The 27,412-nt window shown below is 38.7% G+C and overlaps 1 protein-coding gene across 9 annotated transcripts in view; it reads left to right on the plus strand.

Annotated features, from left to right (window-relative positions):
* LOC126273088 (aldehyde dehydrogenase, dimeric NADP-preferring) overlaps positions 1-27,412 on the plus strand; it is a 308,800-nt gene that overhangs the window by 276,869 nt on the left and 4,519 nt on the right. For 5 of the 9 annotated variants that reach the window (XM_049976506.1, XM_049976505.1, XM_049976513.1 and 2 more), the window contains exons 10-12: positions 6,295-6,430; positions 7,221-7,371; positions 16,665-16,756. In XM_049976506.1, the coding sequence (XP_049832463.1) occupies positions 6,295-6,430; positions 7,221-7,371; positions 16,665-16,718 (341 nt within the window). In that variant the 3' untranslated portion in view covers positions 16,719-16,756. The remainder of the gene's footprint in view (positions 1-6,294; positions 6,431-7,220; positions 7,372-16,664; positions 16,757-27,412) is intronic. The other 4 variants (XM_049976507.1, XM_049976508.1, XM_049976511.1 and 1 more) reach the window with 1 other exon arrangement.

A 27,412-nucleotide genomic window follows, 5' to 3' on the forward strand; every position in this document is an offset into this window, starting at 1 on the left:
GCAGTTCACACAACAAAGATCTATGAAGTCATTATTGTATCCTGAATATAACACCAGCTAGATTATGACTCGCAGTCGGGTCAAAGTCAGTAGTGATAGTCATAACGCACAATCTGCTGGATGCAATAGCTGTGACGAACATTGGTGTATTCAGGGTCTCTGTCAGAGATTTACAGGGTCAGCCAATTTTTCCCTTGGTTGACTGTGCACTGATTAGTCTGTGTGATCATCCTCTAGTTTCACAGAGCCTGCCACAAGCACCATCTGTAGTTCCAGGTATTACAGCTTGAATGTCGATGAGACGTTCTCCTGTAATCTTCCTTTGCGCCATCTTTTCTTTCATTTCACTTCTATGTTAACTGTTCAGGCAAGTGTTTTTTAGTCTCTACCCATAATTATGAATGCGGGGTTAATCAACAGTACGTTCTCATACTTTCTTAAGTGAGCATTTTATTTTCTTTTATTTTTGCATTTATAATGCCACCATTATACAATTGATATCCTTTGAACTGTTTTTACAGCAAATAATCCTTGATAACTAATTTTCACTTCCTTCTTTCGGCAGCATTTGTGTAGAGGAATGTTGTGTGAGGAGCTTCTTGTTCTGGGACATTAAAGAAAAATCTATTTTTTACAAATATTGGCATTTTGAGGGTTTTGTACCTCAAGTGGTGAAAATGGAATGCTTATTGTCTCACTTTCTCGTCTGTCTGGTTGGCTGTTAAGACCCTTTTTCTCAGGAAGGGGTAGAAGTATTGAATTTGAAGCTTATGTCAAATACTAAGGTCTACGGTACCTTACTGGTGTAAATAATTTCAGCTTCTAAGTCAATACTCTCAAACTCACTTATCAAAACCTATAGACAAACCATTTACAGGATGTTCAGTGATTTCAAAATTAAATATCTCTAAGATTAAAATTAATAGATGGGTGCAACAAATAGTATGTTTATTGTGAAAGCTGTATAAATTATATACAGAAATTTTGAAATAGTTTGAAAAGCTGGTAACAGGCGATGCAGTAATCATGACATCACGATATATAGTGCCTATAGATAGCGTGCTGCTGCTCAGAGTGATCAGTGCCACCACTGGAACATGAAAGGAGGTTGAAATAGCCAAATTCCAAAAGACGGGCAGTGTGGCTGATGACATAGTGAGGAATGTTGGCTCCAGACAAACTGTAGTTACTCCTGAGAATGTTGCTAAGGTTTCTGGAATCGTACAGCAAAATCCAAGAAAATCTGTCCAAAGAATTGCTGCAAAGACTGACTTTCCGAGTTCTAGCACAAGGAAAATACTGAGACCAGGACTACATGTTGCTTACATTCAAAATCCAAAGCCAGCAGACCATACCAGTGCAAGGTGTGTGATACAGGCTGACTTTGAAAACCAGATTCACACAGTGATTGATAATGAAGGATTTTATGTTGGCTGCATTTGGTTCACAGGTGAAGCACACTTCCACCTGAATGCAGTTGCGAATAAACAAAATTAGCGATTTTGGGATTGTGACAAACCCCATTTGTGAGAGGCGAAACCACTGTATTTTCCCAAAGTTACTGTCTGGGTTGTGGTATGCAGCAGAGGCCTTATGTGAGGAATGGTCACTAGTGAATTTTACATTGCATTTTTGGAACAATTTGTCACCACACATGTAGCGTGGGAGAGTCAACCAGATACTGAGTGGTTCGTGCAAGATGGGGCCAGACATCACCACACAGAACAGATGTTTTGCTCTCTTGATCTATACTTCGGAAATTGTCATTGTGTTGGATTACTGTAAATTTACTAATTCAGGGATAGACTGACCTCCATATTCGTTCTATTTGACTTCTTGCAACTATGTTTTGTGGGATACATTGAAAGACACTGCCTACTGGAACCATCCCAGTGCACTGGATTAGCTTCCAATTGGTGATCTGAATCCATTCCCATTGTGACACTACAGGATCTGTTTGCAAATTTCATTATTCATTTATGCCACCTCCATACTGTGAGAAGTGGGCATTTTGAAAAGGTGCTGATATGATTTGAAAGATTGCCTGCAGAGGAAGAGTTTAATTATTCACACTGCACAGCTGTGCAAGCTGTGCAGTGTACAGCACCATCTGTGAGTACCTTTTCAAATTATTCCGGAAGTTCTGTGTAAAATTCTTACAGCTTTCACAATAAATACACCTTTTGTTGCACTTGTCTATCAGTCTTAGTTTTTGAGATATTTAATTTTGAAACCAGGGACTCCTTCACGGGACTCTCTGTATATACTTGGGATTTCTGGTCTAGAGCCTGCACGGTAACACAGTGTGTTCTGTCATGGGACTGACCATCCTCTGTAATATAAAACTGAGTGAAAAACTCATTGATGGAATTTTGAACAGTGGCATGTGAAATCCTCATAAAACAACTGATGGAAAGAAAGAAGGGGAAAAAACAATGAGGAGGCAGGTGGTGATAATGAAAAAGTAGTAGTAAAGTGCATGCCTGCAAATGGTGAGGTCGTGAGTTGAAACTCAGATGGCCGACAGATTTTTCAGTCTTCGTTTTAACCTATCTTTCACCTGTCAGTGACGAGAGGAGTTGCAAGATACAGTATGTGGTTTGGATTCCACGTTAAACTGTAGGTCCCTTCCGTGGTTGGATAACTGGGATGGGTTAGGGTCAAGTGATTTGCCAAACTGGCATCCAATAGAATGATTTGCACCAGGCCATTGAACCACACGAAATTATTATCATCTATATACATTATTGAGTTTGTATGGAACCCTCAGAGTGCGAGTCCTTCTTGCAAATGGCTGGTTTTTTTTTTTCCTTCTGTCCTTTTGTCTTGTTTTTGTATTTCTTCTGTTCCTATCAAATGTTTACTTAACAGGAAGCGTCACATTATATAATCTTTGTGTGGCCAGCAGGAATTAGTACATTGCCATTAGGTAATTATGAGATTTAGTGTATATTTGCTCTAGCATAAGTTATAGGTGCCTGTTTATTTCCTAAAAAACACATCACACAAATTACTCCCTTCATTGGCAATCCATTGTGAAAGATGTTTGGATTTGTGGCTTGCAACTTGACAGTATCACTATGAAAAAACTTTGTTCTTCAGAGGATCCTACAAAAAAAATCCTGGGCTGAAAGATCAGGTGATCTTGCCAGCCAAAGGATATCTCCAAATTGTGTGAATAAGGAATGTGGAAAGTGGCACCTGGGTGTAGTCATTGAATTACGGGCCTTGTGGGCCGAAGCCACATCGTGCTGAACCATATAATATAACCATGCAATATAATTATTATGGCTATATATAGCTCAGAATTGGCACTTTCTGGCCAGCAGTGAGAGAGAGAGAGAGAGAGGGAGAGAGAGAGAATAAACAAGCGATTCCAGTGAACTATCCAATAGCACAGCAGTGGGCAACCTTTGGGTTACTCTGGGCCTTTTCGTCATCGGTCTGCAGGTTTGCCCTGAGTAATATAATAAGTTTTGTTTATTGAGAAACCCATTCAGATGAAATTTTGCATCATCAGATATCGCAAGATTTGTCAGAAATGCACCACCCTGTTACATTCTGCCCAGTAATTTTGTGCAACAAACATGCCTGCTCATTAAACAAAGCAAAAATGAGTGTAAGACGAACAATGAGAGAGTCATTCGGTGATTTTGAAAGTAAAATTTTGTCAACTGATCTTGAGTAAAAACCCTAAGAGGTTTTGGTCTAACGTGACATCACTAAGTGGTTCAAATCCTGTATTCATTCATGCAGTGATCATAGTGCCACCAAAATGGAAGCTAACAGATAGAAGGCTGAAGTACTGAATTCAGTCTTCTAGATTGTTTTGTAGCAGAAGACGATAACATGGTTCCTCCTTTCAATCGTTGTACAAATGCCTAACTAACAGATATTGAGATAACTGATTGAATAGTAATGGAAGGGCAGCAGGGCGGTGAGATATCTATAAAATTATAGAAAGATTATGCGAATGAACTTGCTCCCCTTCTATAGCAGTTTGTGGTAGATCATTGAACAATGAAGGATACCTAGCAACTGGAAAAAAGTGCAGGTTATTCCCATTTTAAGATGAGTCATAGAACAAATATGCTTTATTATAAGCCTGTATTGTTGATATAAATCTGTTGTAGAAATATAGAATATGTTTATGCTCAAGAATTACGACGTTTTTGGAGAATGAAAATCTCCTCTATAGAAAATCAACATGGATTCTGCAAACAGAAATCTTGCAGAGCTCGACTTGCTCTGTTCCTCCATGAGATCCATAGCACATAAGAAAATGGTGCTCAGGTTGATGCTGTGTTCCTTGACTTCAGGAAGGCATTTGACACTTTCCTGCACTACTGTTCAGTGAGAAAAATATGAGCTTACTAAATATCGGATCAGGTTTGAGACTGGATTGAAGACTTCCTTGCAGATAGAACTCAGCATGTCACTCTTAATGAGGCAAAAGTGACAGACGTAAAGGTGTTTCCCAGAATACCCAAAAGAAGTGTGGTAGGACCATTAATGTTGACAATGTTTGTAGGTGACCTAGCAGAAAGTGTCAGAAGCTCTTTAAAACTGTTTGCAGATGATACAGTTGTTCATAAGAAAGTAGCAATGCCAGAATATAGTATCGATTTACAGAATGACCTGCAGAGGATTTATGAATGGTGCAGGCTCTGGCAGTTGGACCCTACCATAAATGAATTAACATATTGTGCATATTTAGAAAAAGAAATCCACTATTGCACAACTACACTATTGATAATAAATTTCTGGAAGCAGTGTCTAGCATAAACTATCTAGGAGTAAGTATCCAGAGCAATCTTAAGTAGGACAACCACATAAAACAAATAGTAGCAAAAGCAGCTGCCAGACTGAGATTCATGGGAAGAATCATGAGGAAATGTAACTTATACACAAAAGAAGTGCATACAAGGCATTTGTTCAGCCAATTCTTGAGTATTGTTTTTAAACCTGGGGTCCTTGCCAACATGAGGGAGAGAAGATCAAATGAAGAGCAGAATGTTTTGTCAGAGGATCACTGGTCAGCATGAGAATGTTAAGGAGATGGTCAACAAACTACAAGAGGCAGACGTTACAAGAAAGGCATTGTGCTTCATGTAGAGGTTTGATGAAATTTCAAGAGAGCAGCTTCCAGGAAGAGTCAGACAACATACTACTTACTCCCACATACATCTCGCAAAACGATCAAAATGAGAAAAATTTGAAAAACTGAGAGTCAATGAAGAGGCTTACCGAGTATCATTCTTCCCACGTGTCATTTGTGAGTGAAATGGGGGAAGGGAGATCAGTTAATGGTACCAGAAGTATCCTCTGCCACATATGGTTAAGTGGCTTGCAGAGTATGGCTCAGATGAAGGGGTTTATCTCATAGCTGTAACTGATGACCTCTTGCAGCTAATAAGGGCGGAAATTCAACTCCTGTCTCACAATATTCTGTAAAGACATATGAAGGATTTTTAGTGTTCTGGAATAGTGATGACAAATTGCTGAGGGCTTCGTTGCAGAGCTGCAGGAACGAGTTGGGTATTTACTAGCATTCAAACTGTCATATCCTGTCCCTTATCCTTCACAATGGGTATGGAACCTAACTCATGCTATCGTTTTATCCAACTGGATATTGTTTTCCTGGAACATGAAAATGGCAGTTTCTTCCTTGGTGAATTGCAGGTTGGGCAGCCATTATGCTCTGCACACAACAGTACTCCTCTACCACCTAGTATGCACCTGCACTGGCCAACATTCTGTACTGAACTGAATGGCATATTATGTGGGTCTAATTAGATGTAGTAGGTTATTTGAGCATATCTATGTCTTAGCAGGGAGTGTAATAAAATCTATATTGCTGGCAGTGAAAAGAATGAAAATTAATTTTATGGGATTTACTTTTGTATGTCCTGCAACACCTTTGAAATTGAGTTCCATATATTTTTGGCATCTGATGGTTCTTAGTAATCTGTTGGGAAACAGTGATTAAATACATGCTATTCCCTTTCAGGTGGGGCAAGCTAGAAACAAACAAGCTTTCTGTTCCTGTCTTCTGCTGTTTTTGTTGTATTCAGCCTTGTCAAGAGTGTCTTCTCCATTCCATGCCATATACTGCCCTGCCAATTCAATATTTGTAATCATGCCTTTGCAGTTTTAAAGGCCAGTAGTGTATTTTGTTTGCTTGTGATCGAACTATGCCAAAGTAAGAGTAGATGAGTAAAAAGGAGTCATTGCACTATGTCATTTCCAGTGTATGAAGAATGAATGTACTTAAATTTCCTTATGTTGGTCCAGTGGAAACCTTGCCTTTTGGTGGAGTTGGACATAGTGGAATGGGAGCCTATCATGGAGTCTACACTTTCAATACTTTCACACACAAGAAAAGCTGTTTGGTAAAGGACTTGAGTGCGATTGGGGAGAAACTTGCTGCGTAAGTATTAAAAAAATAATAATAATAAATAAAATAAAAAACTCAGTAAGTGATTAAAGAAATATAAGTAGGTCTGTGTATTGTATTTAGGTCTGTGTATTGTAAACATTGAAATTTTTATGTAGGTAAATCAAATGGAAAAATATAAATATTTTTAAAAGTTTGGACCATGAAGATATAAAGCTATGTTGACTAATGACATAGATTGTCCCCACATGCACTTCAGGTCCTGTGTAATTGCCAAAGTCTGTGAATTCCCCTGCACTAAAAGTCTGTTGATTGATTGCTCAACCATTAATGCAACTCCTAGCTTCAACAAGATTGGATTTCTTTTCTCTGAATTGATAAAATATTTAGAAAACCCAATGAGGTTAGGTTAGTAAGCATAATGAATGAGGAAGACACTGATTACATACTCCCTAATGTCATGACGCTGCTCCTAAACTAATGAATAGAGATCAACTCCACAATTGATCTTGTAACGAAGAATAAAAAAACTTTATTAAGAATGACCACGGATCAAAAAATTTTTTAAGGCTCGTTGGTACATTGTGAAACTTTGGCGCATTGTTTGGTCTTCCAAACCATTATTAATACTGAGATGTAGTTTTTGTACCTCTGCACACTAATAGAACCTACAGATTATTCTGCATCACAGTGCAGTGGTGTGATATTTCTAATTTTAATTATAAAATACAGTGTGCATTTTCTTTCAACTCTGCCTTGTTTCATGTTCTATAAACTTATTTCTAAAGGAGATCTTATTTACAAAAAGGATTTGTGATTTCAGGGCAAGGTACCCACCATATTCAGAGAAAAAGATTTCATCGTTGAGGTTCTTACTGAAAAAACGGAAAGGAATAAGCTTCAAGTACTTGCCACATGTTGTCATGTTTGTTCTGGGTATTGCAGCAACTGTTGGTGTAGCAGAAATTCTGAAGGTAATAAATGTGTTAATTTATTTTAGAAATTTATGGATATCTTTTGAATCTTCCTAAGAAATAATTTATGTTTATTTTATGGAAAGTTGAATCATCACAGAAAATTCTGTTTCCAATACACTTCTTGCCTTCATCTAGCTGATTTTGTATTTTCACACAAACCTCTTCTCTAGCCACCTCTTGTGGCTTTAGTTTTTGCTCTGTTATAAGTATGCTTGAGTGAGGAAGCAAATGATTGCTCGGTACATATCAGATAACCTCATATCAAACACAAGAGTTCAAGGAATACCTTTTCTATTTGGTTTGTACAATGGTCACCAAAGCTTAGTCCCACTGGTTCTCTGACATTGTGGGATGCCATGCATGTTTATTACAATGTATTTTGGGGGGACGGGGAGGGGGGGGGGGGGATTACACCACGATAAATAGTGGACTCCCTGAGAGGTAATGTTCATATAGCATGTGCAATGGGAGGAACTGTCCATGGTACACAGTCACCGTAAAGAAACAGTGGTTCTATAAAAACATAATATCATATAGAGAGAAAGAACTGCTGAATGAAAAATGTTTGGCTGACAAGAAGGCAATGCACTTCCATAACTACTATAAAACAGAACCTTATCAAAAGATCTTTCGCAATACTCAAAGAAATTCTGGTCATATGCAAAGGATGTTCGTAGAATCAGAGTTAGTGCCCCGGCACTCATGGATGAGACAGAAACTGAAACTGAGCATAGCAAAGTAAAAACAGAAATGGTGAACTCTGTTTATTATTACTAATGAAGATAAAGAAGTACTGTCCCAGTTAACTTCTTGCATCACTGCAAAGATGAGTTATATAGATATTAGAGTCAGTTGTGTCAGGAATACAGAATTTGCAGCTGAGTTAGCACATTTTTTAACCATGATATATATACTTTAGATTCCTGGAACCAAGAACTGTGACTGGATAAAGTATAGCACACACCTGTCTACAAGAAGGGTAACAGAAGTGATCCACAAAACTATTGTCCAATCTCATTGATGTCTGTTGCAGAATCCTAGAACATAACCTCAGTTCAAATGTAATGAGATATCTTGAGTAAAATGATACATTCTGTGCCACATTGCATGGATCCCGAAAACATCGATCATACAAAACCCAATGTTCGCTTCTTACAAGTGACATCCTGAATGCTATCGGTCAAGAGAATCACGAAGATGTATTATTTTTTTTATCTTCCAAAAAGAATTTAACTCGGTATAACACCTACATTTATTGGCAGAAGTACAATTGTATGATCTATGCAAGCTCTTTTCTAGTAAATAAGTATGATATTTAATTAATTTTTTCAGTTGAACTGTTAAATTAATAGCATAGCTCATATCCATAGGTTGTATTCGTTTTCAACAATGTGTGAGTGCTCTAACTGATATAACCATAGTTAAATTCATTATTTTGGCTATGTTGCTGGTAATGCCTTGGAAAATATGAATTATTATTATTATTATTATTATTATTATTATTATTATTATTATTATTATTATTATTCAAGACAAGTGTCATGACACCTTTGGAGTTTATGGTCAAATATGTCATTATGATTTCCAGCTCTCATACACTTACTGCTGAAACCACAGTTCTGTTCACACACATAAGTCCATTATCAGTGGTAATTCTTCCTGTTATTTGTTATAATCAGGGTAAGATGCATTCGGTATAAATCGCTTCCATTGTCATTTTGTCTCTCCTCTCTTAACAAACAGTTATACTCAATTTTGTGTCTTCAATGTGACCAAACACCTCACTTACATATTACAGCCCCAGATTCGGTAGGCTCCACACTGTTCCCTCAAACACACAAGCCATTCTGCAGGTCAAAGAGGACCATTGGTGGAAGAAAGGGCACACCACTTTTGTCTAAGGTGAGGAGCAAGCTCACAGGTATCAAACAAAATTCATGATTGGGTTGAGGATTTCTTGGCAGGCAAGTCCCAGCATGTTATCTTCCATGGGAAGTCATTGACAGAAATGAAAATAACTTGAGGCATGCTGCAAGGGAATGTGTTGGATCACTTGATGTTTTGTTGTATATTAACGACCTGGCAGACAATATTAGTAGCAAGCTGAGACCTTTCACAGATTATGCAGTTACCTGTATGGAGTATTTTCAGAAAAAGTTGAAGAAATATTGTCAGATCTTGATAAGAATTTAAATTGGTGCAAAAATGGGCAACTTTGTTTGAATGTATATAAAACTATGCACTTAATAAAATGACAGAAAGTAGTATCCTTTTACTACAATATTAATGATCCACAGTTAGAATCAATCAACTTGTACAATATCAGTGATTCACAGTTGGAATCAATCAACTCATGCAAGTTCAGGAATGTAACAATTTCTATGGATGTGAAATGCAGCAATCAGATGGGCTCATTCATAGGTAAGGCAGGTAGCAAACTTTTGTTACTGGCAGTATACTTGGAAAATTCAGTCAATCTACAAAGGAGACCTCTTACAGATCATTTGTACATCCCATTTTAGAATATTTCTTTTATGTGTGGGATCCATGCCAAGCAGAACTGATATGGAATATTGTGTGTAAACAAAGAAGGGTGGCAAAAATGGTCTCAGGTTTGTTCGACTCACAAAAAAAGAAAAAAAAAAAAATGAAAAGTTGAATTGGCAGACTCTTGCAGATGTACACAAATTAAAGTGAGAAAGCCTACTTACAAAATTTCAAGAACTAGTACTAAGTGATGGCTCTTGCCCGCTATACATTACTGTCAAGCAACCATGAAGACAAAATTAGACTAATTACAGTATAAAAAGAGGCATTTAAGTGTTTGTTCTCTCCATTCTCCATACACGATGGAACTGGAAGATACCCTAATGTGGTAATGTACTAAGCATCCTCTGCTATGCAGTTATCAGTTGCTTGCACATATATATAAAATAGAAAGAAACTTCCACATGGGAAAAGTATCCTCTCTTCTCGATATCTGCCAGGCCTCAACCTCCGCTAATTTAAAGTTGCCGCCGCTCATACCTCACCTGTCTTTCAACAACTTCTTTGCCTCTGTACTTCCGCCTCGACTGACATCTCTGCCCGAACTCTTTGCCTTTACAAATGTCTGCTTGTGTCTGTGTATGTGTGGATGAATATGTGTGAGTGTGCGACGGTACACCTGTCCTTTTCTCCCCCTAAGGGACGTCTTTCCGCTCCCGGGATTGGAGTGACTCCTAACCCTCTGCCTTAAAACCCACATCCTTTCGTCTTTCCCTCTTCTTCCCTCTTTCCTGAAGAAGCAACCGTCGGTTGCGAAAGCTAGAAATTCTGTGTGTGTGTTTTATTTATTGTGCCTATCTATCGGCGCTTTCCTGCTTGGTAAAAATATATATATTAAAAACAAAGATTCCAAGACTTGGTAAAAATATATATATTAAAAACAAAGATTCCAAGACTTACCAAGTGGGAAAGCGCCGGTAGATAGGCACAATAAATAAAACACACACACAGAATTTCTAGCTTTCGCAACCGACGGTTGCTTCTTCAGGAAAGAGGGAAGGAGAGGGAATGACGAAAGGATGTGGGTTTTAAGGGAGAGAGTAAGGAGTCATTCCAATCCCAGGAGCGGAAAGACTTCCCTTAGGGGGAAAAAAGGACAGGTGTACACTCGTGCGCGCACACACACACATATCCATCCGCACATACACAGACACAAGCAGACATTTGTAAAGGCAAAGAATTCGGGCAGAGATATCAGTCGAGGCGGAAGTACAGAGGCAAAGAAGTTGTTGAAAGACAGGTGAGGTATGAGCGGCGGCAACTTGAAATTAGCGGAGGTTGAGGCCTGTTTATATCGAGAAGAGAGGATATACTGAAGGGCGAGTTCCCATCTCCGGAGTTCGGATAGGTTGGTGTTGGTGGGAAGTATCCAGATAACCCGGACGGTGTAACACTGTGCCAAGATGTGCTGGCCGTGCATCAAGGCATGTTTAGCCACAGGGTGATCCTCATTACCAACAAACACTGTCCGCCTGTGTCCATTCATGCGAATGGACAGTTTGTTGCTGGTCATTCCCACATAGAAAGCGTCACAGTGTAGGCAGGTCAGTTGGTAAATCACGTGGGTGCTTTCACACGTGGCTCTGTCTTTGATCGTGTACATCTTCCGGGTTACAGGATGGAGTAGTTGGTGGTGGGAGGGTGCATAGGACAGGTTTTACACCGGGGGCGTTTACAATGGTAGGAGCCCGAGGGTAGGGAAGGTTTTTTGGGGATTTCATAGGGATGAACCAAGAGGTTATGAAGGTTAGGTGGACGGCGGAAAGACACTCTTGGTGGAGTGGGGAGGATTTCATGAAGGATGGATCTCATTTCGGGGCAGGATTTTAGGAAGTCGTATCTCTGCTGGAGAGCCACATTCAGAGTCTGATCCAGTCCTGGGAAGTATCCTGTCACAAGTGGGGCACTTTTGGGGTTCTTCTGTGAGAGGTTCTGGGTTTGAGGGGATGAGGAAGTGTCTCTGGTTATTTGCTTCTGTACCAGGTCGGGAGGGTAGTTGCGGGATGCGAAAGCTGTTTTCAGGTTTTTGGTGTAATGGTTCAGGGATTCAGGACTGGAGCAGATTCGTTTGCCACGAAGGCCTAGGCTGTAGGGAAGGGACCGTTTGATATGGAATGGGTGGCAGCTGTCATAATGTAGGTACTGTTGCTTGTTGGTGGGTTTGATGTGGACGGATGTGTGAAGCTGGCCATTGGACAGATGGAGGTCAACGTCAAGGAAAGTGGCATGTGATTTGGAGTAGGACCAGGTGAATCTGATGGAACCAAAGGAGTTGAGGTTGGAGAGGAAATTCTGGAGTTGTTCTTCACTGTGAGTCCAGATCATGAAGATGTCATCAATAAATCTGTACCAAACTTTGGGTTGGCAGACCTCGGTAACCAAGAAGGCTTCCTCTAAGCGACCCATAAATAGGTTGGCATACGAGGGGGCCATCCTGGTACCCATGGCTGTTCCCTTTAATTGTTGGTATGTCTGGCCTTCAAAAGTGAAGAAGTTGTGGGTCAGGATGAAGCTAGCTAAGGTGACGAGGAAAGAGGTTTTAGGTAGGGTGGCAGGTGATCGGCGTGAAAGGAAGTGCTCCATTGCAGCGAGGCCCTGGAAGTGTGGGATATTTGTGTATAGGGAAGTGGCATCAATGGTTACAAGGATGGTTTCCGGGGGTAACAGACTGGGTAAGGATTCCAGGCGTTCGTGAAAGTGGTTGGTGTCTTTGATGAAGGATGGGAGACTGCATGTAATGGGTTGAAGGTGTTAATCTACGTAGGCAGAGATACGTTCTGTGGGGGCTTGGTAACCAGCTACAATGGGGCGGCCAGGATGTTTGGGTTTGTGAATTTTAAGAAGTAGGTAGAAGGTAGGAGTGCGAGGTGTCGATGGGGTCAGGAGTTTGATGGAGTCAGGTGAAAGGTTTTGTAGGGGGCCTAAGGTTCTGAGGATTCCTTGAAGCTCCGCCTGGACATCAGGAATGGGATTACCTTGGCAGACTTTGTATGTAGAGTTGTCTGAAAGCTGACGCAGTCCCTCAGCCACATACTCTCGAAATTTTGTGTGTGTGTGTGTGTGTGTGTGTGTGTGTGTGTGTGTGTTTGTGTGTTATTTTATTGTGCCTGTCTACCGGTGCTTTCCCTCTTGGTAAGTCTTGGAATCTTTATAAAATAGAAAGAAACTTCCACATGGGAAAAATATATTAAAAACAAAGATTCCAAGACTTACCAAGCGGGAAAGCACCGGTAGACAGGCACAATAAATAAAACACACACACAGAATTTCTAGCTTTCGCAACCGACGGTTGCTTCTTCAGGAAAGAGGGAAGGAGAGGGAAAGACCCACATCCTTTCGTCTTTCCCTCTCCTTCCCTCTTTCCTGACGAAGCAACCGTCGGTTGCGAAAGCTAGAAATTCTGTGTGTGTGTGTGTTTTATTTATTGTGCCTGTCTACCGGCGCTTTCCTGCTTGGTAAGTCTTGGAATCTTTGTTCTTAATATATTTCATTATACAAGTGTCACAGAATTAAATTTTATAATACACAGTGACCATGTTTGAGATCAGTGACAATAGTCATTTTAGATCAACTGATGCTATTGGTTGTAGTGATGTAATTCGATACTATGCCTCGTCGTGTCTCAGATCCTTGTAGAATCACACTACTGTAAGTCATCACAATAAATTGATGTGTAATTGCTTAGAAATCCTTGTTGAAGTTTCTTCTAAGTAAAGAAAAGCAAAACATCTGGTTGTTTGAATGATAATTAGCAGGACATCAAAGGCAAAAATAAACTCTTCAGTATCTGAATCATAGGAAATACACTAAAAGGAGACACATTTTCGTAAGGTTGAACAGGAAAGTCACATATGTTTATGAGCAAAGGTTATCCTGACAATATTCGATGAAATGAAAGTTAAAAAGATACGTCCTGAAAATGTGAAAAGTAAGAAATGATAGAATATGTAATTAGCAGTTCACTAGTAAAGGGAGGATAAATTGAAAAATCAAGCCTAATAAAGATGTGTGGTATAACTGAATAAATGGAGATAGACAGGAGGGGAGAGTAGATGCAAAAAAAAGGGAATGGCTAAAGAACAAAGAAAAAAGGAATGGCTAAATAAACAAATGAAAGCAAAATCTGTTTGGGAGATGTTAAGAAGAGAGAATGAAAATGTGAAGATACAGGTGAGATAGTTGAGATGACAAAAAGGTAAGAGACAATCCCTTTTCATCCATATCTTTTTGCCTCGTTCTCTGGCTGTAAAAACTCCATATTTTGAAAACTATTTTGCTCTTGCTTTGTTTTGTGTAACTGTTTGTTCCTTATTTCAGTCTGTGAACTTATTTGCTGTTCTTGTCATTATTTAGTGAAAGTTTCATACCTTACTCTTCTTCTATATGTGAGAACTGTGTAATTTATAGATGCTATGTAACTATTATGTATTTGTTTGCGTACCTCATAGCTGTATTAAAATGTCCCAAAAGTAGCTGCACTTAACTTGAGAAAGATGTGGTATGCTACATTCATGAATTTCTTACAATGAATACCTTTAGCGCTATATTGTCTCACAAGAGAAATCCACAATGTTGGGATCACAGATTTACTTCAAACTTTGTACACGTTTAGTAGGTCATCAAAACAACGTAATGCACAAGTAGTAAGTTGCACTATCCTGGCAATTGCGAGAAAATAGTAAGAGAAGCTTTAGGTGTCTATTATGTAGCTGATGTATCTGTGCGCAGGTGCTAGATGTTAAAGTTCGTGGTGGCCAAGTGGTCAGCGTTCGAACTTCGTAAGACAAACGTGCATGAGGTGACGGTTCGACTTCTGCTCAAAACTTCACTTTTGTAGTACAAGTGTAAATTTTGTGATGGTAAAAAAAATTAGCACTTACAATATTCGTTCATGCTTCATTAGCTACGTCTCGCTGCTTCGCAGGTTAACTGCCAAATGTGGCCTACTTCTATGCCTGCAGCTTGAAGTGTTGAGATGCAAAGTAGTTCTGGGTATGTTATCAGATTGCGTGTATAAGGGATTTTGCACATCATGACAGATATACATTTTCAGGAAAACTGTATACATTTCTTCATTTGGTTGTTGATAGTTGTAAATATGTTTGTTGTAATAATTAAATTTAATTAAAAGTAGTGATAGTCAAATAACATGAAATTCATTAAAACTTCATGCAGATACATGTGTTTTTTTTTAATTATTTTACCTCTCGAATGTCATATGAATTAAATAATACAACCAGTGATGGAAAAAAATATTAAGTTTGAGTGGGAGTTGAACCTTCGACTCATACACATTCATCTTGGCAGATCGCAAACACTGACCAGCAGGAACTCTTAACATCAAGCACATATGTACAGATACATAATAGATGTGTAAAGCTTCTCTTGTGATTTTCTCGGAATTGCCAGAGTAGTGCACCTTACTACACGAACATTATATTGTTTTAATGGCGTACTAAAGGTGAACAAAGTTTGAAGTAAATCTGTGATCTGAATGTCGTGTCCTCCCCTTGTCAGTAAAATGACAGAACACTGATCAGTAGCTGCTTAACTGCTTTCACGTATTCTTTTTCTGTATAGTCTTTACACTCAGTGTCACACTTTGTCACCACTTGACTTCATTTTACACTTGTAATTGTAATCTTGAATCTCAGAACATAAAAAAAATTGTTTCTTAGTTATTGCAGGCAACCTGTCCTGCTATACCTTCTCTGAAATCGTTTTCAAACTACAAGGTTTTTTTTCACTTTTATTTGCATTTCTAGCTGTTAACAAATGAATCTGAAATAATTCTTTTCATAGCTACTGGTTCTAATTACTTTGGAGATAAGTGGTACGTTTCTCAAAGGCTCATCATTGTACAGTCCACACAGTCCACAATAAAATTATTATAACATGCAACCATCAAATATTTATGAGCATCATTAAATAGTACAGCCAAAAACATAGTCTTACTAATACATACTGATGATCATAAACTATCATTTTCAGGCATGTTGAAAGTTTAGTTTACAAATCGATATTTAGTTTACTCAAGGCATTCCAGGGCATTTTTACTCTTCTGTTTATTCCTTTTGCAGTCCATCCACTTGTTTCAAACTGCTCTAAATGTAGAAATTCATAAACTGCTTCTTTTACTTCATTGCTTATTTGTGCCTATTTTTACTGTCTTGATTGTACGTTATATAACTCTTGTAATGACTAACTTTCGGATATACTTGGATATTTGCTCTGTTAAATTCTTTGATTAATTTTGGGAGATTATATGCACTAAAGGTTAATAGTATGTGATCAGCAAAACAATGGTGGTTCAGTTACTTTTCACTAACTCATATTCCGCCACTTATCTTTCATTCATTCAAAACACATTTTAAAAATAGCTATATTATGTACCACTGTAGTTTTCACACTTCATTTAAAACATAGAATTTTAAAAGGCACTTACAGTAAGGTAATTGTTCACAAACCATCTGATAGTGAGAAAAACAAAGACATTGCTGAAGAACTATACTTGAAATGACTGGTTTCAGTTCAGTAGCTTTGCCTCGGTATATTTGTCAAAACCAAACGTACAGCAAATACATGGATGGACAGTATCACCTGACCTCCATCACATAACAGAAATGAATGCTTCATTATATCCTGATTACATCTTCTCATAACAGTTTGGAGCATACAAATTTGAAACATCTAGTCATTGATTGGTGGAATCATTGTCTCATTAATTGTTTTATTTTCTCCAGAGAGAGCCATCAAGAATATTGGGTTACATCTGGTCGTTGCAGAAAAGAAAGTAGCTGTAAAGTTCTTGATGACTTCATGACTTACCCTGAAGGTGGGGCACATCATTATCATTTTCATATAATCATTGTAGAATATTATATGTAGGATAGAGAGGAATACATAAGCTCACATCTCTCTGTATTAGCAAGTACAATATTTCCAGTTTGAAATATTTTTGGGAGGCCCTTTACTTTTGCAGTGCAAGAGAACTATTGTTTGGAAGAGGCCATAGATAATACTCACCACTACAAATGGTTGCCATTGGCCAGAGATTACCACTACTAGCCGTTTCATTTAGATCATTTATGCTCTTTTCTACACCCAGTAGCATTTCTGCAAATTGGAGAGGGTGAACTTTTGTGTTGCTTAATGCAAGTCGGAAGAGCATGGCTTTTTTTCTGTTATAATTGTTTACAGTTATGTTGACCAGATGTAATCAAATGTCTTATCATGGTAACCTTTCAGTACCTGTAGCAAGCACTGTTGTTACAATCTTTCATAGTTTACAGTTGCGAATTAGTAAAGTGAAACTAAAAAAATTTCAAGGAAGTAATGTGGTAATCCTTGCCAATGAAACTTAACAGTTTGCTTTAAACAAATATTTGTGCTTAAAAAAATTGGTAATCTGTGTCTCTTATGTCCTAACTGGTCAACATCACTGTTAAAGATATGAATGAAAACATACTAGAAATGTACAATGTATGTGGTAAAAATATTTCTGCAGAAATATTAACATCAACTAGAAGAGCATGATCCGCAAGAGTGTTGCCAAACTTTTCATGACATTGAGTGTAATGTGCATTTAGATCCATGCTTAATGTATCAGTTTATTAGTTAGCTTTTAGCATTCTAATATCAAGTGGAAATTAAGTTGCAGTTCTTTCAGTTAAAGTCTTTGTACATTTGAATCAACACAGAGGTCAACTGCAGTGCCATACTATCTTAGATCCCTAATACGCAGATCCTGCACCTAGTACGCTACTGAATAATGAAAAACCACACACTCCTTGGCTATATAAAGTTCTCAGATTTTTTGGTCAGTGATCCCTTCCATCCAGGCATAGTTATTAGTGACCTCACTTGCTGTTATAAATGTAATTAGTACTAGCATCATAGATGATCAACTAATATACTAGTTCATCAAACAATGCAAAATCTAGGATGGAATGTAACAGTTCTGTGAGTAGGGAAGTTGCTACTCAATATATAGCAGAGCTGCTGAGTCGCAGATAGGCACAGCAAAAAGACTGTCACAGATATAGCTTTCGGCCAGTCCTTCGTCAAAGTTAGGCGACACACACACACACACACACACACACACACACACACACACACACACACGCAAATACAACTCACACACAAATGACTGCAGTCTCAGGCAATTTGTTGTTTGACTTTGATGTGCCCTTAATAAATTCATTCATGGGTGCTGTTATTGATGCATAATTGTATACAAATTTTTGTTAAAAATTTATAATCCCTAAAAATCGGCGTAGCTCTCTGATTATAATGGGCAAAGTTACTTCTTTATGGCTTCCACTTTCTCGTGCAGTGGTCAAATTCCAAGCACATTTGCCGTATAACCCAGAAATTGCTCTTCCCTGACTCCAAAAGTACACTTTGAAGGATGAGTTACTAAGCGTTCTGTGCGAAAATGATTAAATATCTGACCCAGATGATGTAAATGTTCTTCTTCTGTCACAAACTCACCGAAACCACATCTACGTAAACATAACAGATGTCTAAGTCCCTATGATCTCATCCATGAAACATTGAAACATCTGCGCAGCATTGCTTAGACCAAAAGGCATCCTAGTGAACTCGAACAGACTGAAAGGTGGTGTGATTACTGTCATGGGGATTCCTTCTATGGCAATACGCCTGGACTAGATCAGTAGTGGAAAATATAGTCTTACCAAGAACGTTGGCAGAGAAGTCTTCTATATATGGCACCGGGTACTGATCTGGGATGCTTGTTGTGTTGAGCTGCCGGTAATCGCCACATGGACATCATGTGTTCTTCTTAGGTACAATATGGATTGCGATTGCGCAGCTGCTACTGAAACTTTGCAAATGCCCATTGACAGCATGCTGTGGAATTCCTGCTTCACCACTCGCAACTCCTCATATGTCAAACATCTAGGTGTAGCGTGAGATGGCGGCTTGGCACGGTCAAAATGTGATGCACCATTGCGTTTTTAACCAGCAGAAGAGTGGGTGACTGCTGAATGATTTCGGGAAATTCTTTTAGTAATTATATGTATGGCGTTTCTCCTGGAACCGTACGTACTGTCATCGGACTGATTCAGATTTGTAGTGGAATCGATAAGCTGCTTGCATTGGAGGTCAGGTATCAGATTATAAAAGGATAAGAAGTTGGCTCCTATGATAGACTGTGATACATCTGCTACTGTGAAGTGCCACTCAAATGCATGGCATAGTTCAAGGTTAAACAACAATGAGACCTGACCTTATGTTTTAATCTTAGAGCTTTTAGTGGCAAACAGACAAGAATAATCACAGTTCTGGCATGATACACAAGTTACTGGGTACAGGAACACTTCTGCTCCTGTGTCCACTAGGTATTATACCTTCATGTTGTAGTATCTGACAAAAAGTCAACATGCAGTACGGGTATGAATAGTTGTTGCTACGTTTTCCACTTCATTTTCCACTTGCATGGTTGTGTACACTTCTGCACATCATTGCTGAATTTCTTGTGGTACCAGCACAAATTTTGTGCTGATGGCAAGAGGTTACAACTTATTGACGACTGATGGTGTGGTCGCTGACATTTGTTCAATGTTTGTAATGTGGAAAGTGCATGGTAAGCTGCACCAATTGTGAGTACAAGCATATTCTCATGCAGTGGTGTCAGTGTTGACACATTTGCTGCGGGATACATCTTGACGATCTTGTCCGCTGTTTGCACTTGTGCTCTTAAATTACCCGCACACACTGTCAGAATTTTTTGAGTGTCTGAGGCTAATCAAGACAACCAAATATTGCACAGCATGTCGTCGCTCACTGTGTTGCTTGCCAGTGTGCGCAAACAAAAATTGTGATGGGATTTGATAGCTGAGTTCCTCAGTCCTCTCTAGTCACTTCGCTTCCAATTGCGACAGGCGCATCACTATCATGTTTTTAATTGATGCGTACTGTTTGGTGTTTGGCGTTGCAGCAATGGTATCTTGTACTTCAGCGGCTAAGTCTCATGTTCGTGTTGCGATTGCATAGCTGCACTTTGTTTCGTCTCTTGATATCTGCGCAAGGACAAACTGGCTTTCAAACTGTGCAAACACCACCACTGGATTGCTGGAGTGTGTTGCCAGAAAGTGGGGGTTTAATTGTAACCCTATTAATTGTGCTATTTCGCAGCTGGCTCTGTGGTAACTGGCGGATTGTCAATTTTTGTGTGAGAATGAGTGCAGTGCGGCTGATGTGGACGTAATGAACGTTAGTGTTATGATGCATGTGGATCGCTGAAGCCGACGCGATCATGTTATTGTGTTATCATCGGTGTCACTAAATATGTGGTATCTGATAGAATCCAACATTTATTTCCACGTAAAATACATTTATACAAGATAGCTTACAAGTGTGGAACGCTTAACAGTTACTGTAAAGAGCGGCATGGAACAGTCTATATCTCTAATGTCAAAGAGTAACTATAATGACAAATACTAGTTACCCAGTATGTTTAAAATCCACTGTACACTTACATTTGCAGGGACAAAATGAGGTGCTACAAAGTGATAAGTGTCAGATAAAATCCTAGGAACACTTGAACTACATAAATATCTAAAGCACTATGATTAAAATGGAAACAAACAAAAAGTTGGTAACATAATTTAAAAAATACACTATTAGTTAATCACATACAGTGGAATAGAATAAAAGATGTAATGTGATGGATGTGACTGCTTATTTTGACACAATATCTCAGAGGACAGCAGTCTTTTACTGCTGGGGCTGTGGCACTATCCATGTTCTCAAGATTTGAGTGATGTATTGACTGTTATGGCCACCATTGTTGAAAATAATTATTCATACAAATAAGTGGTAGCATATGGCAGGACAACTGTGATTGTTAAATCTGGCAGTACCAGAAATGTTGTCTACACGTCAAACCAGAAACTATTAATGTTTCTTTTCTTGAAAATTAAGTTCGTGATTTCTGTGTCCAGGACAAGTGTCCATGTTCTTCCTGAGATTTTAGGAAGAGATATTTCACATGACCCACTCCTAAGACAAAAGTATTTTTAATCCAGTCTAACAGATTACTGTACCCTCATGGTAAAAAAAAAAAAAAAAAAAAAAAAAAGCTGACATTAATTTCTAACCGTATCAATGATCAATTATGGTACTATTAACCCAATCATAATCAGACTACTGCTCTGCAGCAGTGTGTGCACTGATCTACAGCTACGTGTACATGACTTCTCTGCCATTCACTCTTAAATTTCATTAATCCATTATCACACTATTTCTCTATCATTCCACTATTGAACAGAGTGCAGGAAAAACAAGCACTTACAGCTTTCTGTACAAGCACTGATTCCTCTTACTTTATTGTGATGTTTGTGTCTTCCAATACAGGTGGACATCAACAAAATATTTTTGCATTTCACATAGAGCTCCCGGGACAGTTCACATAGTGTGGTGGCTCGGGACTCAAACCTGCCACCTTTGCATTTCATAGGCAAGTGCTCTACTGACTGAGCTACCCAAGCATAGTTCATGACCTGTCCTCACGCTTTTATTTCCACTAGTGCCTCATCTTTTACCTTCCAAACTTCGCAGCATTGCTCTTGCGAAACTTGTGGGACTAATACTCCTGAAAGAAAAGATATTGTGGAGACATGGTGTAGTGACAGCCTGGGTGATAGTTTCCAGAATGAATTATCACTCTGAATTGGCAGATTAAAACTGTGTGCTGGACTGGGACTCAAACCTGAGACCCTTCTTCCAGGGGGCTAGTCCCATAAGTTCAAAAGGAGATCTTATGTGAAGTTTGGAAGGTATGTGATGAAGTACTTGCTGAAGTAAATCTATAAAGTAGATAAACCAATAAGGTCTGGCACACAGTTTTAATTTGCCAGAAAGTTTTGTAATCCAATTTATGATCAATAAAGCTGTCAGCAAATGAAACATTTCATGTGAATTACTTTCCACATTATGCTTCCAAATTGTTCAGTTCCTTCATAAAAACCCGAATCTTACATTTCAGTGTAAAGATCATGTTCTTATCTCTACAGCAACATATTATAGTATACATAATTGTTACAGCAAGTTTTCATTGTATAGAAATCAGCATATTTAGAATTATTTTGGAATAAAAATAACGTAGCTTCGTTTTTTAACTCTTCAGAGCTGCTTGGCACCTCATTCCCGTGACAACCATTGTCAGTACGCATTAAATGTCTGCTGAAATTTGATTCCTTTTTATAACGCAGATTTGTGAAGGGACAGCTATGAAGTTCACAACTCTTAATCAGACTAATAACATTAATTGCATTTTGGAAGCGCATTCAAATCTGCAGAAATTTCCTTAGCCACTGAAGCTTCTCGATTACTCACAAAATGAATAAATGTGTGCAAATTTAAGATGAAATGTTGCTATTCCTCCTCTAATTGCTACTGAACTATTGGTTCATAATCCAACACATTTATTCCATTGCAAAATATTCTCTCTTTCAAATAATCTTGTCACGCATAAAGTACACTGTTGACACAACAAAAGAGAATATCTTCATGCATACTCTCAGCATTACAAAACCTGTTCTTTTAATTCTTAAAGTAACTTGGTCACACTGGTCACTGCAAATTTCCAAAATATGTCTACCTACTGTATCATTTAATAGCAGATTTTTTTAAATTTATCTATGGATCTACGGGACTCAATAGACTCATTTTGGATCTTCATAAATTCCAGTGGCTGTTTAAAACACTTTGCACATTTTTTGGGTTGGGGAGCATGTTTTGTATGTAAATGCAATTTTAATTTTGCAGGTTTCAGGCTTTCACTCTCTAAGCACTCATAAATCGGGCGAACATCTGTCTCTTCACTGTTTGTGGAAGTAAAAGTAAATCCATGTTGGGGAAATGTGTAATTGTATTTTCTTTTTTGCCTGTCAAGGCACAATGTCTGTAATTTTGTCTGCACGTACCTGTTGCAGCTGGATGATCACTGTGCTGCAGGATCTATAGTTTCAAGGTTACCTATTGGCTTGGTCTTTGACAGATATTCTTATTATCATTTTCTGAAACAATGGTAGCCCGTAACTCAACATGATTCACTCACTTATTTCTGACTTTGAATACTTAAGGACATTAAAAATGCTGGGCTTTGTTGTGTAGAATACTGCATATTGCGCACTGAACTTCTAAACAGGCAAAGCTTGTCAGAAAATGAGCAGCTTCTCAACACAGCTAACACAAGAAGTCACGAAATTTTACTAAATCTTTGCACCCAATTTTTTCGAAATCATTATGTAACTCCCTAAATGTTTATGTAGCTCCTCCAGGTTGAGAAGCCCCAAACTTCTCGACACAGTGTCAGATAGGACATACAGACTATATCATCAGTAATGGAATGAAGTAACCAGTTGAAAGTATTTGGTACTAGTAGCAAAAAGTTTTAGTAAACATGTCTCAGCAAATTATTTAAGTTGAAATTTGTTTTGTCAGCCATTCCTGAATTCATTGTTGATAAACATCATCCTAACAGTTACCGGTTAAAAGTTCTACTTCGTTAGATGTAAGATGTTCTTTAATTTTCAAGGAACACTGCCCTGCATTAGTATGTTACACTGATTTGCTGCAATTACTCTATACTTGTACCAGTTAAAAAGAGCTGTTGAAAGTGTCTTCCTCAAAGTTCAGTGCTCAGCACATTGTTTCAAATTCTTTTGAACAATTCCAAAATATTTTCAAATTGTCGACAAACCTTTGCAATTTTCTGCATATTGTGGAGAAAAGGCATCTTGGTGTACTTTGTGAAATTATAGACCATGTATTTATACAATTTGTCCAAAATAACCTAACTGAATTGATGTCCGATTATTTCACCCCAGAACAACTCGATTTACTCTTGAATTGTGTGGATGCAGAGAATGTGATTCCATCTAGTCACTAGATTATGTAAAACACACACAGTTCTCTTACTAATCCCATAAACATGGTAGTATTAGACTACACATTGTTCACGTATCTCTTTAATCAACAACTACCAAGTTATTACTTGTGAAAGTGTGGTAACATGAATCTAAGTATGATGTAAACATAACATGCAGCATTTTTTGGCAACTATCACATTCAGTTTGCCCTTGCTGTGATGCTTAAACCAATAGTGAACAGGCCGCTTTACTTCTGTTGGTCGACACCCAGAACCTAATGGCGGACACCGCAATTTACACATGTTGAGGTATGCCAACTCACTTTGATGATCATGGTGCACACACATTTGTAACACTCCACTCCAAAAGGCACACAAAACACATGCAATTGCAGCAGCATTTATTTAAGAGAAAGAGTTAGTTTAAGTAAAAGAAAAACACTTATGACTAACAATGGGTCAAAAAAGCTACATTGAATGTTAATTGTTCACTTCAAGCATTTTTGTTTAGATAGCAAAAGTTAAGAAATGGCAATGAAAAACAATAGTTTTATAATGAAACAAATGATTTGCAGTCTGAACTGTGGAATTTTGTTAGTTTTGAGCTTGGAAGAGCACTTACCTATTTGTTGTTGGAAAGGTGTTGCAGCATGTTGAGATGACAGCGGTGGCTTGTGATGTTACGAACGAAGTTATTGCAGCAACTCCATTTGTCATATTTCTACAGCGTAGTATGCTAGTGAAGTCTCTTCTTGGTTGGCTGCAAAGTCATCTGCAGTGGCGTTTAACAGGCCACTGGCTGAATAGATGTAATTGTTGATGATAATGCATAGGTTTAGCATGCCACATTTATTACTTGTTAGGCACTCGTCCCCCCATAAACCATGGACCTTGCCGTTGGTGGGGAGGCTTGCGTGCCTCAGCGATACTGATAGCCGTACCATAGGTGCAACCACAATGGAGGGGTATCTGTTGAGAGGCCAGACAAACGTGTGGTTCCTGAAGAGGGGCAGCAGCCTTTTCAGTAGTTGCAAGGGCAACAGTGTGGATGATTGACTGATGTGGCCTTGTAACAATAACCAAAACGGCCTTGCTGTGCTGGTACTGCGAACGGCTGAAAGCAAGGGGAAACTATGGCTGTAATTATTCCCGAGGGCATGCAGCTTTAGTGTATGATTAAATGATGATGGCGTCCTCTTGGGTAAAACATTCCGGAGGTAAAATGTAAAATAGTCCCCCATTCGGATCTCCGGGTGGGGACTACTCAAGAGGATGTCATTATCAGGAGAAAGAAAACTGGCAATCTACGGATCGGAGTGTGGAATGTCAGATCCCTTAATCGGGCAGGTAGGTTAGAAAATTTAAAAAGGGAAATGGATTGGTTAAAGTTAGATGTAGTGGGAATCAGTGAAGTTCGGTGGCAGGAGGAACAAGACTTCTGGTCAGGTGACTACAGGGTTATAAACACAAAATCAAATAGGGGTAATGCAGGAGTAGGTGTAGTAATGAATAGAAAAATAGGAATGTGGGTAAGCTGCTACAAACAGCATGGTGAACGCATTATTGTGGCCAAGATAGATACGAAGCCCACACCTACTACAGTAGTACGAGTTTATATGCCAACTAGCTCTGCAGATGATGAAGAAATTGAAGAAATGTATGATGAAATAAAAGAAATTATTCAGATAGTGAAGGGTAACAAAAATTTAATTGTCATGGGTGACTGGTATTCGGTAGTAGGAAAAGGCAGAGAAGGAAACGTAGTAGGTGAATATGGATTGGGGGACAAAAATGAAAGAGGAAGCCGCCTGGTAGAATTTTGCACAGAGCGCAACTTAATCATAGCTAACACTTGGTTTAAGAATCGTGAAAGAAGGTTGTGTACATGGAAGAACCATGGAGATACTAATAGGTATCGGATAGATCATATAATGGTAATACAGCGATTTAGGAACCAGATTTTAAATTGTAAGACATTTCCAGTGGCAGATGTGGACTCTGACCGCAATCTATTGGTTATGACCTGTAGATTAAAACTGAAGAAACAGCAAAAAGGTGGGAACTTAAGGAGATGGGACCTGGATAAACTGAAAGAACCAGAGGTTGTACAGTGTTTCAGGGAGAGCATAAGGGAACAATTGACAGGAATGGGGGAAAGAAATACAGTAGAAGATGAATGGGATGGGTAGCTTTGAGGGATGAAGTAGTGAAGGCAGCAGAGGATCAAGTATGTAAAAAGACGAGGGCTAGTAGAAATCCTTGGGTAACAGAAGAAATATTGAATTTAATTGATGAAAGGAGAATTTTGCACAGAGCGCAACTTAATCATAGCTAACACTTGGTTTAAGAATCGTGAAAGAAGGTTGTGTACATGGAAGAACCATGGAGATACTAATAGGTATCAGATAGATCATATAATGGTAATACAGCGATTTAGGAACCAGATTTTAAATTGTAAGACATTTCCAGTGGCAGATGTGGACTCTGACCGCAATCTATTGGTTATGACCTGTAGATTAAAACTGAAGAAACAGCAAAAAGGTGGGAACTTAAGGAGATGGGACCTGGATAAACTGAAAGAACCAGAGGTTGTACAGTGTTTCAGGGAGAGCATAAGGGAACAATTGACAGGAATGGGGGAAAGAAATACAGTAGAAGATGAATGGGATGGGTAGCTTTGAGGGATGAAGTAGTGAAGGCAGCAGAGGATCAAGTATGTAAAAAGACGAGGGCTAGTAGAAATCCTTGGGTAACAGAAGAAATATTGAATTTAATTGATGAAAGGAGAAAATATAAAAATGCACTAAATGAAGTAGGCAAAAAGGAATACAGACGACTCAAAAATGAGATCGACAGGAAGTGCAAAATTGCTAAGCAGGGATGGCTAGAGGACAAATGCAAGGAAGTAGAGGCTTATCTCACTAGGGGTAAGATAGATACTGCCTACAGAAAAATTAAAGAGAGCTTTGGAGATAAGAGAACCACTTGTATGAACATCAAGAGCTCAGATCGAAACCCAGTTCTAAGCAAAGAAGTGAAAGCAGAAAGGTGGAGTGAGTATATAGAGGGCCTATACAGGGTCAATGTTCTTGAGGACAATATTATGGAAATGGAAGAGGATGTAGATGAAGATGAAATGGGAGATACGATACTGCGTGAAGAGTTTGACAGAGCACTGAAAGACCTGAGTCGAAACAAGGCCCCCGGAGTAGACAACATTCCATTGGAACTACTGACGCCCTCGGGAGAGCCAGTCCTGACAAAACTCTACCATCTGGTGAACAAGATGTATGAGACAGGCGAAATTCCATCAGACTTCAAGAAGAATATAATAATTCCAATCCGAAAGAAAACAGGTGTTGAAAGATGTGAAAATTACCGAACAATTAGTTTAATAAGCCACAGCAGTAAAATACTAACACGAATTCTTTAGAGACGAATGGAAAAACTAGTAGCTGTCGACCTCGGGGAAGATCAGTTTGGATTCCGTAGAAATACTCGAACACGTGAGGCAATACTGACCTTACGACTTATCTTAGAAGAAAGATTAAGGAAAGGCAAACCTACGTTTCTAGCATTTGTAGACGTAGA

Source organism: Schistocerca gregaria, chromosome 5, assembly GCF_023897955.1.
Source record: "Schistocerca gregaria isolate iqSchGreg1 chromosome 5, iqSchGreg1.2, whole genome shotgun sequence".
In the NCBI taxonomy this organism is placed as follows: domain Eukaryota; kingdom Metazoa; phylum Arthropoda; class Insecta; order Orthoptera; family Acrididae; genus Schistocerca; species Schistocerca gregaria.